At 32.2% G+C, this 15,232-nt stretch overlaps 2 protein-coding genes across 2 annotated transcripts; both read right to left on the reverse strand.

The window, feature by feature from the left end:
- Positions 1 to 2,504: 2,504 nt before the first annotated feature.
- Positions 2,505 to 6,099, reverse strand: LOC145642200 (protein PNS1-like). Its single transcript, XM_081693299.1, has 5 exons — positions 5,943 to 6,099; positions 5,451 to 5,798; positions 4,268 to 5,176; positions 3,573 to 3,806; positions 2,505 to 3,055 (listed from the first exon to the last, which is right to left on the reverse strand). Exons 1-5 carry the CDS (start codon positions 5,955 to 5,957, stop codon positions 2,870 to 2,872), a joined length of 1,692 nt encoding a protein of 563 aa, XP_081549425.1. The 5' UTR covers positions 5,958 to 6,099; the 3' UTR covers positions 2,505 to 2,869.
- A 1,650-nt stretch (positions 6,100 to 7,749) lies between these two features.
- On the reverse strand, positions 7,750 to 10,267 carry LOC145556486 (uncharacterized). The gene is made up of 3 exons (XM_081618145.1): positions 10,005 to 10,267; positions 9,863 to 9,915; positions 7,750 to 8,137 (listed from the first exon to the last, which is right to left on the reverse strand). The coding sequence occupies exons 1-3, from the start codon at positions 10,093 to 10,095 to the stop codon at positions 8,015 to 8,017; spliced, it is 267 nt and encodes an 88-aa protein (XP_081474271.1). The 5' UTR covers positions 10,096 to 10,267; the 3' UTR covers positions 7,750 to 8,014.
- Between the last annotated feature and the right edge of the window lie 4,965 nt (positions 10,268 to 15,232).

The following is a 15,232-nucleotide window of genomic DNA, read 5'->3' on the forward strand; positions in this document are numbered from 1 at the left end:
AAGTAGCTGCATGCTTCACGTTTCAAAATTCCTCAAAGATCCAGGCGTCTAGATTTCTCTCATGAAGTATGTAATCTTGTCAACTCCATTATCTTATTTTCCCATCCCATTTGACTGTTGCAACTACTTTCATTATTCTTGAATTATGCATTTTCCTAAGCCTTTAGCTAATTAGAATTGGTTTGGGTTAGGAAAATTAAAACTTGAATTAGTTAAGGTAATCCGTATATTATTTGACTTGATGAGTCAAAATAAGTTGAACAAAACACCACTTTCTACAGTTACTTTAATACATGTGAGAGATCTTATTAACAATCTCGAGTTTCATCCCTCAAGATTCAAGAATTTTACAAATAAGGTAGTAACTTTTATTATTATTATTATTATTATTATTATTTATTATTATTATTATTATTATTATTATTATTATTATTATTTACATACGGAGCTATTTTTTGTGGACAAACGTTAATTCAAAAATCTGAAATACTTAATGTAACATGATTAATAGTTAATTAAACTAACTCTTTGTATGGAGGACCATAAACTAGTCTTAGGGCTTGTTCACATTTACTGAGTTGAACTGAATTGATTGGAGCGGAACTGATGAGCTAAAATGAATATTTTATGAGAGAGGGAAATTAAAAGTTGAACTGAACTGAAATTAAATAAATGTGAACATGCCCTTAGTTCTACAAAGTATATCTTTAAAAACTAATCATAATTACATACGCGATGATCTTTGAAACTTCGCATGCCATCCAACGCCATGTACCATATAATAAGAATCCAAAAATTAGTATAATCCACCAAGTACATTATGGATGTTAATTTAATTTAAGCAAGACAAAGTTACATTTGTTTTTTAATACGAAATTAGTGAGACAAACTTGACCTAACTAGTTAATCAAATTATAAATAGTTAGCTTTATTTTTCAAAAATAAACATTTTTTTAAACATAACATTTGATATTTTGCACTATTTGCACACCCCTTATACTGTCTTTTGTGATTTATATATACGTTAGGTAAAAATATAGTTATGTGATGGAGTCTTATTAGATTCGTCTCAATTAAAACTTTTTTTTTGTGAAAGATCGTCTCGATTTAAACTTTTAAAGTATTAACTTTTTATAAATTTTACTTATAAAACATAATATAATAAATTAATGATATAAATTTTTGTTAACAAGCATCAAAACTCCAACATTGCAATTATAAAAAACAGTAGAAGTATTATATCAATGGTCAAGATTGATGGAATATCTTTATAATTATACCGATATTAATGGAATGCATTTCATTAAATATGCCAATAATATTAATGGAGTATCTCTTGGTAAAAGGAAAAGAAAAATAAATTATTCACTACAAAAGGTACTTTTTTTTTTAGCTCTGTAGCATTGTTAAATGGAATCAAAGTGGGGGACTTTTCTTTGATACATTTGGCATATTTGCCCCAAATTTTCAAAAGAAAAAGAAGTCACTAAATTAAATAAATAAATACTTTGTTCATAAGTCACAATCATCCTACTCAGCCATTTCCCCACCACATTCACTATGATTTGTATGTATGGTAGTTGCTGCACTAGAATTAGCTCAGATTCAATCTATAATCCTTTTGTGATCATTTATGACAAAATATATAGTACTATCCCACCAATTGAATCCACATATTTTACTATGTTTCAAATCTTAGAACTATTATCATCTTGTTACCAAATTTATAGAATCATTATTATCTATTTCGGCTCAATCATGTATATGTCAACTAGCTCAAATGATAATTATCAAGAGTTATGGTCTGTTCTAATAGACTGGAATCAGCTGAACTGAGCTGAGTTGAGGTGAACTGAACTGAATATTTTATAAGAGAAGGAAATTAGGAGCTGAACTGAGCTGAACTGAACTGAATTGAAAATAAACGTATGAGAACATAGCATCTACTCCATAATAAGAGAAGGAAATTAGGAGCTGAATTGAGCTGAACTGAGCCTTAATTTTTAATTTTTCGTACTTGGAATTAAGATCAAAGCATCTACTCCATATTATGTGTGTCTTCTCCTATGAAGGAATGTATTGTGCGTTTATTATGTTTTAATAACATTAGAATTGGCTAATAAAGAATTGGTCAACATATTACATAAACAAGAAAGAAAAATGAGTTTTTTTCTTTGGAGTTGGAATTGGAATTCTAAAATAATTAATGTCATCAAAATTCAAAGAAGTACAAAGTAAAAAACATTGTTCTACATTAACTCTTAGCAACTATATGATGAAATTTCTTGTCCTTTGTTTATAGGTTATTGATAACATATGACGTACGGAATATAATAAATAACAAAATCAAAATCAATAAATAGTATTTCTCAAAAAAAAAAAAAAAATGGTAAGAGCAATTAATTGTGGACAACCATTCTATTCAGAACAAGGTTTGAATGTTCAAATACATGTAACCTTATTTAATTAACTTAAAATACTTGTGATTAATACTACAATAATGGTTGTTCCACATGTAACTTTCGCATTAACATTATTGATTAAGACCAAAAAATTCTTATATGTACAAATAAAAGAATTCCTAAAAAAAAATACAAGGGGAAGAAATAATTAAAATTAGTCAAACTACCTAACTATATTAAATTATCAAGTAAACAACCCATTTGCAACAAGTTCCCTTGTTTAATGTCTACTCACATGCTTGATGTTTCACCATCAAATATGAATCTCAAAGATTGACAAAAATATTTAGTGGGAAAAGCTTCCAATAATAAACTTACTTCGTCTTAGAATTGAATATTGCATCATTTGGACTTGTACACTATTCACACGTTAAAAATATGTTCATATCCACCTGTTACGCTGTCTATCATCGTGTTGATCTATTGAAACGATGAGGAACCCTTGGTGTTGGAGCAGCTACATCTCGACCAGATTTGATTAATTCTAATCTTTCAGATATTGTCTTATCAAACAGCCTGTTCTCTGGATTCTCAGCATAGCATACGAAGTAACAGCTCACACAAGCATGAGGCAATGCCATTGCTATCCTTGTCTGAATTAATTAAACAAAAAGGGTTTAATTATTAATTTGGTTCATTTTATTTGATCTTTAAAGCAAATAATATAAGTGTCTGTTAGTTGAATTTATTTATTCAACTACAACAAGCATGAATTAAAAAAATTAGGTGAATCGGAGTATAGTTGTTTTTTAATAATGAAGTTTGTTGTTTTCGATTAACTTTTTAATGAACTGAATAGAACTAGACTTAACTGTTTGTCGCGGATTGATAATGATCTTCACTCGATACTTACGATTTAAAACTGAATTATACTTCATTTTAAATGTTGTATAAAATCTTATGGTAGGGCCTAACGATGATATAAAGAAGACTCTTAAAAGTTTATATATTTAATTGGTTAGTTGGCTACCCTAAAAGGTGGCATGAACTTGCAGCATGATTAAAGAATGTAGTACTAGTGAACTTTTGATAGTAAAAGACAATGGTATGCATAAAAAGATTAAAAACATAATACTAAGGTAGGTAAAAGGTATAAAGACTAGTACTAACCATGAGGTAACCAACATAGAAGGCCAAGAGGGAGAGGGTGGCTGTGTAGCCTTGGTGCACTTGATGAGTCCACGCCGCCACCATTATCACGCAGACTGAGCCACTGCATACACCGGAGAGGAAGCAAACCGCGCTTATGATATCCGAATCAACTATTTCTTCCATCCCTTGCCTCTCAAAGGCTGCCCAAGTATCTATTGATGACTTGGTAAAGTTTTTACCATAAGCAGCAATCTACAAGGAAGTTGATAATGCAAGTGTTAGTTAAGTGGTTAGATATAATAACATGTAATTGGGGGATTTTCTTTTTTATATAATTGAGTCATTATCAATCCAATAATGACTAATGTATGTATCATTGAATAAATAAAAAACATATAATGAATAAGTCCAAGTGCCAAATTAGCTTAAGAAAATTTATCATTTTGAGCAACAAACAAGTAGTTGTGTAAGCATAAGATTATGCCATTTACAAGGATAACATAATTATGAGGCGTTACGCTTGTTCTATAGTCACAAGTTAGAAAAGAGGCTTAATCTCATAAATGCATAGAAAATGGCATTGAACAAATGTCCAATATAAGCAAATTGGTGTGATTGTCTTACCAATAAGTTTCAAATTGAACAAGCAAATGCCTAATTAAGTCTCATGAAGTAACAATTAGGTGAGAACTATTTAAGAATAAGGAAATTACCTGAACATAGGCCCAACCATTGCCATATCTAAAGATAGAGTTCATGATGTTCAAGCAACAATGAGCACAAGAGAACATGAATTCATCCTCCCCCTCGACAAGATTCAACCCTCGCGATATGATCCTCAAGGCTTCGATTGTAGGAACGAAGAGTGAACCGAGACAAGCACTCCCAAGGTTCCTAGTGAGTGCTCTATGAAAGCAAAAATGAGTGCTAGACTGCATTCCTCTAAGGTAATACAGAGCAATTACTCTGCTTACTGTCAAATTAGCCACATTTCTCATGACCTCAGTAGTCCAAGCTAAGCTCAAAACTAGCCCTATTATAACCAATGGGGTCAAATAAAAATTCAGTGATCCAATCACAGCCAATATCCAAAGAGACATCCACAAGAACCCGGCGACAAGCATATAGTATGTAGGATGATTCAAGTCATGAAATTTCGATACTGGTTCGAGGGATTTTATCAAGACTTTGGTAGCAAAACCTGTTCTTTGTGTTACCCAACAAGAATATAAACCATTACCAATAGCAAATGCAATAAGGGCAGCTCCACAAGCATCAGTAGTAGGCTTTTGGAAACAAATAAGGAGAATTCCAGCTGAAAATGACATAGCAAAACTACTCCATAATATGAAATGGATCATAAATTGAGGCCAAACCCTAACAGCTTTTTGCCATAAAAATGCCAAAACAATGCTCAAAAATGATGCAGCTTCAACTTGAGGCAAATAATGCTTCAATATATCTTGCTCTTTTCTTCTAAATGATCCACCTCTAAGAAACCCTTCAATTGCTTTGTATATTAGAAATCCAACCAACCCAATTGCTGCTATCTTGTGAACCACAAATAGAAATAGAGATATTTTGTTGGTGTACCCTCTTGAGTTCAATGAAACTACTGATTGCTGAAATTAATCCCAAAACAAAAACCCATTAAAAAAAAACAATAACAAGACGTATATCCATCTAATAATAAAAATTCTTAGTTGTTCTCGTGTACACGTCCCCTTAAGTGTACCTTAGGGGAAACTAGCCCCAAATGACTAAATAACGATACCCTTTGGTACACCTAACTCTAGTATGCTCGGAAACATACCAATTTAATTAATCAATATAAAATAAACAAAATGGAAGTTACTACTAGACATTTAAGAAAAGAGAGGAAGATAAGTTAATTACTTGAGGAGTTGGGGTGGTGGTAGGAATATATCGAGGTTGCGACGAAGGAGGAGGAGGAGGAGGATGAACACTAGGAGGAATATGAACATTCGGAGGAGGAGGATGAGGATGATGAAGAGAACGAGGAATTGGTGGTTGTGGTGTTGTTGTTAATGGAGTTCTTAAATTTCCATTAATAACAACTCTTAAAGGATTAGTAGGATTTAATGTTCTTAACATTGAAGCATTAAAATTTGTATTATGTGGGTTATTTGATTCAAACATTTTTTCTTCATTACCACCTTTCTCAATATCTTTTCCTCCCATTTCCCCTGTTTCCTCCTCTGTTTCTCTCTCCTCCTTTGTTTCCTGCCACCAAAACAAACAAACAAAAAAAAAAATGAAGTCAGTCTAGTTTAATACTGTAACAATATGATAGGGTCGGCTACATGAACCAACATTTTATCTCGACTAGTCGTCGAGAATAATAAAAAGGAAAGAAATGGTGATTACATGAAAAGCTCCCATGGATGGATGCTTGAATTTTGGAGAGAGAAAGAAGGATGGGATAGAGAGAAGGAAGTCGTTATTAGAAACGTTTTTTTTTTTTAATTTGTTGTAAGAATATTTGGGTGTTAAATTTTGAAGAGGATAGTATTTTAATTTAATTTGTTGTTAAAGTTTTTTATTTTTATTTTTATTTTTATTTTGTGTAACATCATGTAGAAGTGGACAAAACGTAGGACACCACGTGGTGTTAAGGTGAGTTTTTGCTTTTATTTACCACGCTCTTAGGTGGCGCGTTTAGTCAATTTTTGTGTACGGTCAATTTTTTGTAATCAACGCTGTCAATTTTGTTGTGCTGCTATATCTAAGATTCTAGGCTGCTTCTGTTAGAGTGTTAGATGTTGTGGACTTGGGTTGCTCTAGAAACATATGGGAGGAGCTCATGAGCATATTTCGAAAGGGTGAAATTTTCACTAAGGGCGTGTTCTAATGGACTGAAATCAACTGAACTGAATTGAACTAAACTACTGAGCTAAATTAAACTGAATATTTTATAGAAGAAGCACATTAGGAGCTGAACTGAACTTAATTGAACTGAACTAAACTGAAAATAAACGCATGAGAACAGGCCCTAAAACGTTTGGTTAGACCGTTGAAGAATAGGATTTAAATATCGATTTCATTAATTGTATACTTTTTACATAATTATGGTTCTAAGGTCGTAATTAATATTTTTTTTTTTTTTGAAAGAAAGAAGGTCGTAATTAATATTGAGAGACCTATATAAATTGAAAAAAATGAAGAAATTCTAAATTATTAAGCATAAGATTGGATTGAACTATCGAAGGTGACCTCTTAAGAAATACAGAGTACTTCAAATGATTAACAACATTTTTAACCGTATGAAATTCAACACATGGAATAAATATATGTAAAGGTTATTATATTATGCTCAAATTTTTTAATTTTTTTGTTATGCTTCAACTTAAGGTTATTACTTATTCCTTATCACTTTACCCATTATAGGTTATAAGTCCACATAAGCAAAATTCAACTTTACCTTGAAAAAAGAGTAGAAACAAAAATTTAAAAAGGGAAAGGTTTAAAAAAAAAAAAAAAAAACACAAAACAAAAAGAGGTGGGATTATGGGAAGAAAGAGAGAGAAAGTGGAAAGAAGTTGGAAACGTAATATGCTTGTAGTGCGCGTGGCATCATGCGAATACCCTCACTTAGAGAGTTAGAGAAGATACGGTACAGGCGCGTGCAGCATTTATATGGTGCACTCCATATGATTGATGATTAATCAGATGGCTGAGATTCAGTCATGAGCTAAACAAAGCCACGCATACAATTATTACGTAAAGCACAAAAGGTCAAAAGTTGGCAGTGGACCCCACATCAGCAAAAAGTCTAAATCAATTAACAATTTGGATATGCTCTTACATAAGCTCAAATTTAGATAAAATAAAAATGATGAGCTTTATTTATTTATTTAAACCATGTGATTTTGCTATTAACTTTATTATTTAGATTTCTTTTTAAAACAGTCTGGCCCATTGGGCCCAAACTGTCTAACTGACATAGGCCCACAGCCCAAAAACTGATGACTGAACAGAGTAGAGGGAATAAAACATTGTTAAATGTTAATGGGATGTACAGGTGTTGGAAAACGTACTGATGCTACAACGGTCACCTGCATAATGTAGGATAATCAAAGTAATCTGCCATATTGAGTGCTTAAATAGGTTAATTATGCTAAAATTTGAAGGAATTGTATAAATTATGATTAGAAAATAAAGGTACATTACAACAAAAACAAACGACAAAATTTGGACTCAATCAAAAAAAAAAAGGCAAAAATCACTTCTTTTAACCACCAGATTAAACTCTGAAGGCAGTGAGAATTGGAGAAAGTAGCAGGCCAGTTGAATCGAGAAGGAAATGATAACACACGCTATTTTTCCGAGTTGTATGATGATATGATCTAGCTCCAAAACTTCATTTACATATTATATGATGACTATGATCTTCAATCCTTGAGAAGTTGTTTCATAAATCATCGCCAAAGCTAGCTCGCCTATTCCTTCTTACTGCCTGATTGTTCTAGTGATGTTTTAACAATGCTAAGGTGTCCACCATCCTTGCAAGCCACTGTGGCTGCTTTTACTTCGTTGCAGTAATTAATGAATTTGCTTACATCCTGGTTGAGCACAAGAGACAAGGTATGTGAGTTGAGTGACAGTAATTAGAAAATGCAATTTTAAAAGATTTTGAGGGCCATTTCATTGAGCACGGCCACATAGGATATATTTCACATGAAAGCATTATTCCCTTGTAGTTACAATCCTACAACCTACAAGTACAACAAATATTGTTTAATAGGTAATGGGAAATATATCTTTCACTATATTGTGGGAAGTAATACTTCCTAGAAAGTACAAATCTCTATGTTCTAGCCAGCAATAACTCCGCATTCATCCATTTTCTAGAAATTTAACTTTCCATTTTTTTGTCAACCAAACACACACTTGAACAAACATCTAAAGCATTATCTAAATGTTTCAATGGTGTTTCAAAAACAACTTTTTTTTTTTTTAAATGAAAAGGGAAAATGGAAGACAATCCAAATATGAAAGTGATAAGACTTGCCTATAAATGATTCTGCAATATACAAATGCAAGAAAGTAAATTCTTAACAGTAAAGCTCTGAAAGCTGTATAGGATAATTGGCTTACAACTCTTTACTTGAACACTGATTATGCAGCAAAAGTGTTGTACTAAAGAAAAACAGAGAATCGACTCAACATATTAATCAAAATTATCCATGATGCTTGCCTCTTTCCCATCAACATATCAGATAAAGTTATGGTACCAATTAATCAATAACCAAGCAAAAGCATGATTAGCTTCATAGTGAAGATAGAAAGGCAATACAATCTAACAGGAGGAAGCAATACTTCCAAGGAATCCCTATTTTGTCAAGCAGTTCTTCCTAGGAGCCTGGCATCTAAAAGGAAGAGCCGAAAGTAGTGTAAATCCCTATAGATACCCTCAAAACTGATTGTCACGATCTACTGGAAGTGAGAAACATTTCAGTGCTAATAGCCTAATAGAGTAAAATAAATTAGCACGCCACTATACAGATTCAATAAAACCCTTTGTTGTAACATTTACCAATCAGCACAAGCAAAATTCAGCTTCCTAAATAAGTATCATCAATCTTAAGGCCTTGCGAAATATTAATGGCTTTATAAAAAACATCTACTACTTTAATGTCAACCGGAGGTGAACACTGTGGTTGGTTTCTCCAACGATTTTAAATACAGGACAAATAAGTTACAACCTTGAAAGACAATGGCAGATGTAGCGAAATTATATGACCTAGTTGGTGCACGTGCAGTTGTACCCAACACTAAAAGATGAGCCCTCCGCCATAAAACAAAATAGGTGAGCAAACTTGATTACACCATTGAACACCCCATGTGATTATCTTTATCATCAATAACTACTAACAATGTCGATTTATAGCTAATAGCGTAACTACTACACTACAGCTCAAGCAAGCACCTTTCCCTGAGCTCAATTTCATCACAAATTTCACAAAATTTATGAGAAAGGTACACCCTTTGTCCCACAATGTTCACCGAACCACGCAAGATTACGAATGGAGCAAACATTGTGCAAGTTTTGGAAATCTTATCAAATCACACCAAGTCAGCAATTGCTGAACATATAAATTGAATATGATATGTTATTATAGAATAAGAATCTAATAACAATGAGATTCAATCAATCAAACAAACAACCCAGCAACTCAACCCCACAAGAAAATTTTGCACAATCAATCATAAACCCTAAAAAAATTGCCCATTCAAAACAAAATTAAGTAATCAATTAAACAATAGCAAGGGTAAAATTACAATACCCGACTATCATCCATTTCCTTGGTGAGCTTCGACGGCTTAATTGCTCTCTTCCCTGAAATTCAACCACGGAAATTAGGGTTTAAGAAAGCAGGTTTAATGGCTTTTGAAGAGGGAGAAAATGATGGGGCTTAATTGAATTACCTTTGCGAATATGAGAAGCTTTGCCATGTCGACTAGGAGGAGCAGCCTTCTTCTTCGATTGACCTTTGAACATGTTCGCCTTTTGCGTCATCTTCGACTGCTTGATTTCTGCAACTCTAGCCCTAATTTCACAATCTCAAGAGTCAAGATTCTTAATTAGGGTTTTTCTGCAAAATCGTTGTTTTGGTTTGTGAGTCTACAATCTCGAGTTTTGTTTGATTGGGTTTGGAAAGGTTGGGTTAGCCCTGAACCCTGGCTGGGACACAAACCCACAATCCACCAAAATAGAGTTTTCAACTACCGTTGTTAACCCATTACTGTTACTAGTTTTGGTCCTATGCAATACACGAATTTATATGTCTATTATTTAATTTTTTTAATAGAATTTTAAAAAAAATAATTAGAGCATTTTGGAAAGAAATATATATATTATTATTATTTTATTTTATATATATAAAGCTAAACTTTTAGCCATGCGATGAGATAGTGACACTTGGCGTTCCAACTTTTCGCCAAGTGTCGCACCACATAGGATAGAGTTATATAGAATTCAATTTGTATGATAAAAAAGTTAATTTAGAATTATATTTTCAATCAAATTTGGATAGAATTTTAGGATAAAATTGTTAATTTAGAGTTTTATTTTCGATAAAGTACCAATATTTCATATGTACAAATTAAATTATAATTTTATTTAAAAAAAAATTATAACTCTCATAAATTATCATATAAATTTATTTTTTGTATCAGAGTATTTTTTTGGAGCGAAGGAATTAGCTCAAAATGCACCACATCCATTATTTATAATATATTCTAATCAATTAAAACAATATACTTTACAATCTAATATAATTTTATTACTGTGTATAGACCTGTCAATCGGGTCGGGTCACGAGTCATTTCGGACAGGGTCATTATTTCAGGTTACGAGTCAAGAAATGTTTTTCACCAATGTTATTATTATTAGTCATTACATGCCTACTATATACTTTAAATCATCACAAAAACACATCAATTCCTAACTAATTTTGTATCAATGATATGTTTTAAAATTTGACATATAGATTAAAATTTTATCTTAAAATTCAATAAACAATACGGACATCGCACGGGCACAAAACTAGTATATATATATTATACTACCTCCGTTAATTGTTTTGTGCAACTTTTGCTATTTCGGGATGATCAGGGTTATCTGCAACTTTCCATTTTCTTACTATTTTTAGTAAAAAAAAAAGGTGGAAATTACTTATTTACCCTTACTTAGTCCCTTTTTATTTTATAATTGTTACCCTTAGTCTAACTTAATTACACTAACCTTACATCTACTCTAATCTAATCAGATCCCCTAAACTAATGACTCCCTCCATTTATTACCCCAATTCCCACCAACCTCTTCATTCACTCACATCCCCAACCACCTAAAATTAATTACGATGATTTGCCTCCTCTATTTCTTCTGGATATTTCTACTGATGAACCCTAGTTCATCATTTGGGGTTTTCTCTCTCCTCTTCTTCTTCGATTTCCCACTTCCTCTCTCCAGATCTAAACCTCTCTCCTTCTCTCTTTTTCAACCTCACGTCCCCTGTCAACCATGATTAACCTTGATCCGTTGAAAGATGCTTACATGGCCACCGACGACAAGGGTGAAGAGAACTTGATCCAGCATCTCATACACTGCTTTGAGACTGGTTCACCCTTCCCTCGTGCTTTCTACAAGTCCAGCGAAACGGGTCCCTATTGTACGTTATACACGTATCGGGCTCTGGGTCAAATGCTGAAAAGTGTTGATGAGGATGAAAAAAAAAAGAGGGGGGAGGGAGAGGGTGAGTCCCGTAGGAAGTCCCTTGATTTTTATGAGATTTCGGTGGAAATGGTGGCGGAAACTGGAGAGGGGAGTGCGGCTCCTCCAAAAAAACCTAGATCTAAGAGGGAAAGGCCTCCCTTTAAGGTGCGTGCTACTCGGAAGGCGGCGTGTGTAGCGTTGAGAAGGATGCGTGGGCTTCCTGATGAGGAACTCATCGTCCTTTCATCTGATGAGGAGGCTGATGAGGCACCTCTGTCCCTTGAACCGGAATTTGACTCTAGCTCTGTCCCTGTTGTGCACTGCTCTGTGAGGCGGCTGAACCCTAGGGTTCAACCCTCCGATTAACTGCTCTAGTAACGATTCCTAACCCTAATTTCTTTATTTTAAATTTATGAGTCCCTCTTACTTGATTCTATGCTATATTGGTTATTTACTTGTGATTATGTGCTGGGTAATTGGTTTGAACATGATTAATTGTTGTTGTTGGTTAATTGAACCTGATGATGTTGGCGGATTTTTTGAGTTATTGGTGATGTTGGTGGATTGTTTGGGCTGGTTATTTATGTTGTTGGTGGATTGTTTGGAGTGGTTAATTGTTGTTGGTGGATTGTTTGGACTGGTTAATTGTTGTTGTTGGTTAATTGAATATGGTTAATTGTTGTTGTTGTTGTTGGTTAATTGTATATGGATAATTGTTGTTGGTTAATTGGTTGCTCTTCTCTACTCTGAAAAGTATTGGAAATTTGTTGACCCTAGTTATATTCTTGGACTGTCCTGTGTTGATGGTTAGTTGATTACCTTGCTGTTGATGGTGGTCTGCTGATGATGCTGGTCTCTACTGTTGTGTTGGCTATATGGATTTTTTTCGCTTGAAATAATGTGTTTGGATTTTTTTTCGCTTGAAATAATGTGTTTGGTCGATTGAGATTTGATTAATACTCCCTCCAATTCATAATGTTATTCCTATATATAATCAATCACATTAAATAAGAAAATAACAATATTTGAAATCTAATAAAGTACAAAATAATTCATAATTAGTTTACCTTTTTATTTTTACTACCTCCGGAACGTATTATATGCAACTTTGGGGTATTATTTGTGAGATATAAAAAAATCCAAAGTTGCATATAATATGATCCGGAGGTAGTATTTTTTTTAGAAGGCATAAGTCATAAACTCATAATTCAAGATAGAGATTTTCTTACTTAGAGTCATGTCATCAATTCACAACTGATTAATTCCAAAACACCTAAGCTAAAAAAATAGAACATATTCAATATGGGTAGATCTTCTTGAAGTACCTAAAATAGTTTTTTTTTTTTTTTTTAAAAAAAAATAAATTTATGAGGGATACCTAAAATAGTAATGGGTACTAATATGAACTCATCCTCCAAATTTGAGTGAACTTTGTTCATAATTGGTCTCTCTCGAATAAGGGGGTGTTTGATTTATGAGTTGGTACGAGTTTGGATTTAAGAATGAGTTTATGTTGAAATTGGTTTGGAACTGAATAGTTACCACGTATTGCGTACTTAACAAATATTTTTATATCCCATAATTAGAGATTTGAGGTATGAGTTTTACATTTAAAAGTCTTATAATTTGTTATATATATACACCGGGGTGTGTCGTATACCCAGGGTCATTTGCTCATTAAATCAGCAAATGAGCTAATACTATTTCTACTCATTTGTTGGTTGAATGAGCCAATGACCCGGGTGTATGGTACACCTGGTTGTACATAATAGGCTCTTTCAAACAAACACGAGATATGAAATTAAGTTTCTATAAACTTATATCTAAACCAAAATTTCATTAACCAAACACAACCCCCCCCCCCCCTAGAATACATATGTTTTATTAATGTTGAATGTTTTTGGCAATTCTAAATTGACTAGGGTTTCTTAAGCGCATGATGTATGCGCGCAAATAGCTAGTCCTTTAAAGAGATTATTATCGGTAGTCTTTATGCCTTATGCATATTTGCATGGTAATTTATTATATCTATTTGCATAGTAATCTTTAAGTACTTATTGATGAGACGAATTGAATAAATTAAACAAGTCATCATATAATTAAATACTTTATAGAAAATGGTGAGTCTTAAAAATGGTTTAGATATTTAAATAAACACAGCTAATTAATCAATTTTGATGATTCAAAAGACAATTTTAAGTTTTTTGAATTCAAAGGGGTAAATATGTAAAAGAACAATTTTAAGGTATAAATGTTCACGCATGCACTATTCATAAGAGTTTTTTTAAAAATTTTTTATGAAGTGAGATAAATATCCATGCGAGTTTTTTTAAAAACTTTTTATAAGGTAGGGATAAGGATATTAATATTGACAATAAACTCTTTTTTTCTTTTTTTTTTCACAAGGTCAAATAAACTAATTGTTTGATTTGTTTCAATTGAAAATCATATTATTGATACTTCAATATGACAACGTTTCTTTTAATAATGTGTGTAGGATAAATTTGAGTGGGAAAGCTTGATTTAGTGGACCACACTATAGTGTAGTTTATTTACACCTTATAGATATAATATGACAACTAATGAGCTTAAGTTTTCAGCAAAATTAAAGTAATAATAATTTTGTTACTTTTTCATCAATAATGCAAATTTCCATCAAACAATGTGAACACTTTTTTTTGGTGAGACAATATATGAACATGTGTTTACTCATATGAACATATTTAAGACATTATATAAAACTTTTTTTTTTCTTTTGTATGCACATCAGCACATGTGTTTACAAACAATTTAAAATAAATTAAAACTCCCTAACAAACGGTTTCTTTATACAGAGTAATAGCATTCATAATTTTTTTTTTTTTTTTTTTTTTTTTTGACATATTCATAATTGCATACAAGTACTTAATGCTACCATTATATGAAATACTTCGTATTAACACCAACACCATAATGTCAATTCACAAGTCATATAGATAATACGGGAGTAAACAATGGAGTATGAGTAGTAGATTTGTATTCAGTATGTATTTAATTATTTTTAAACATGTTACTATGTACAACTTCTTCTTATTATATATTTTATATGCAAATGTATTGACTTGTTATACATAAAAGTCAATGATTTTCATAGAAAACTACTTGTATAATATATTACCGAGTATAAAATAATAATAAAATAAAATTCATTATTTAATCAATTCCTCTCTATATAAGTAGCCAAATCCGACTTAACCCCAAAACCCAAATCCCAAAACAAAGTTGATACAAAACTAAAGAGAGAAATAAAAAAATAAAAAAATAAAAATGTGTGGGATATTTGGGTACATAAACTACAATGTTAGTAGGAAGAGCTCTTACATTCTTCAACTTCTTTTCAATGCTTTGCGTCGTTTGGAATATCGTGGTTATGATTCAGCTGGCATTTCCTTTGATTCTT

This window comes from Chenopodium album, chromosome 8, assembly GCF_948465745.1.
Source record: "Chenopodium album chromosome 8, dcCheAlbu1.1, whole genome shotgun sequence".
NCBI classification, from domain to species: Eukaryota; Viridiplantae; Streptophyta; class Magnoliopsida; order Caryophyllales; family Amaranthaceae; genus Chenopodium; species Chenopodium album.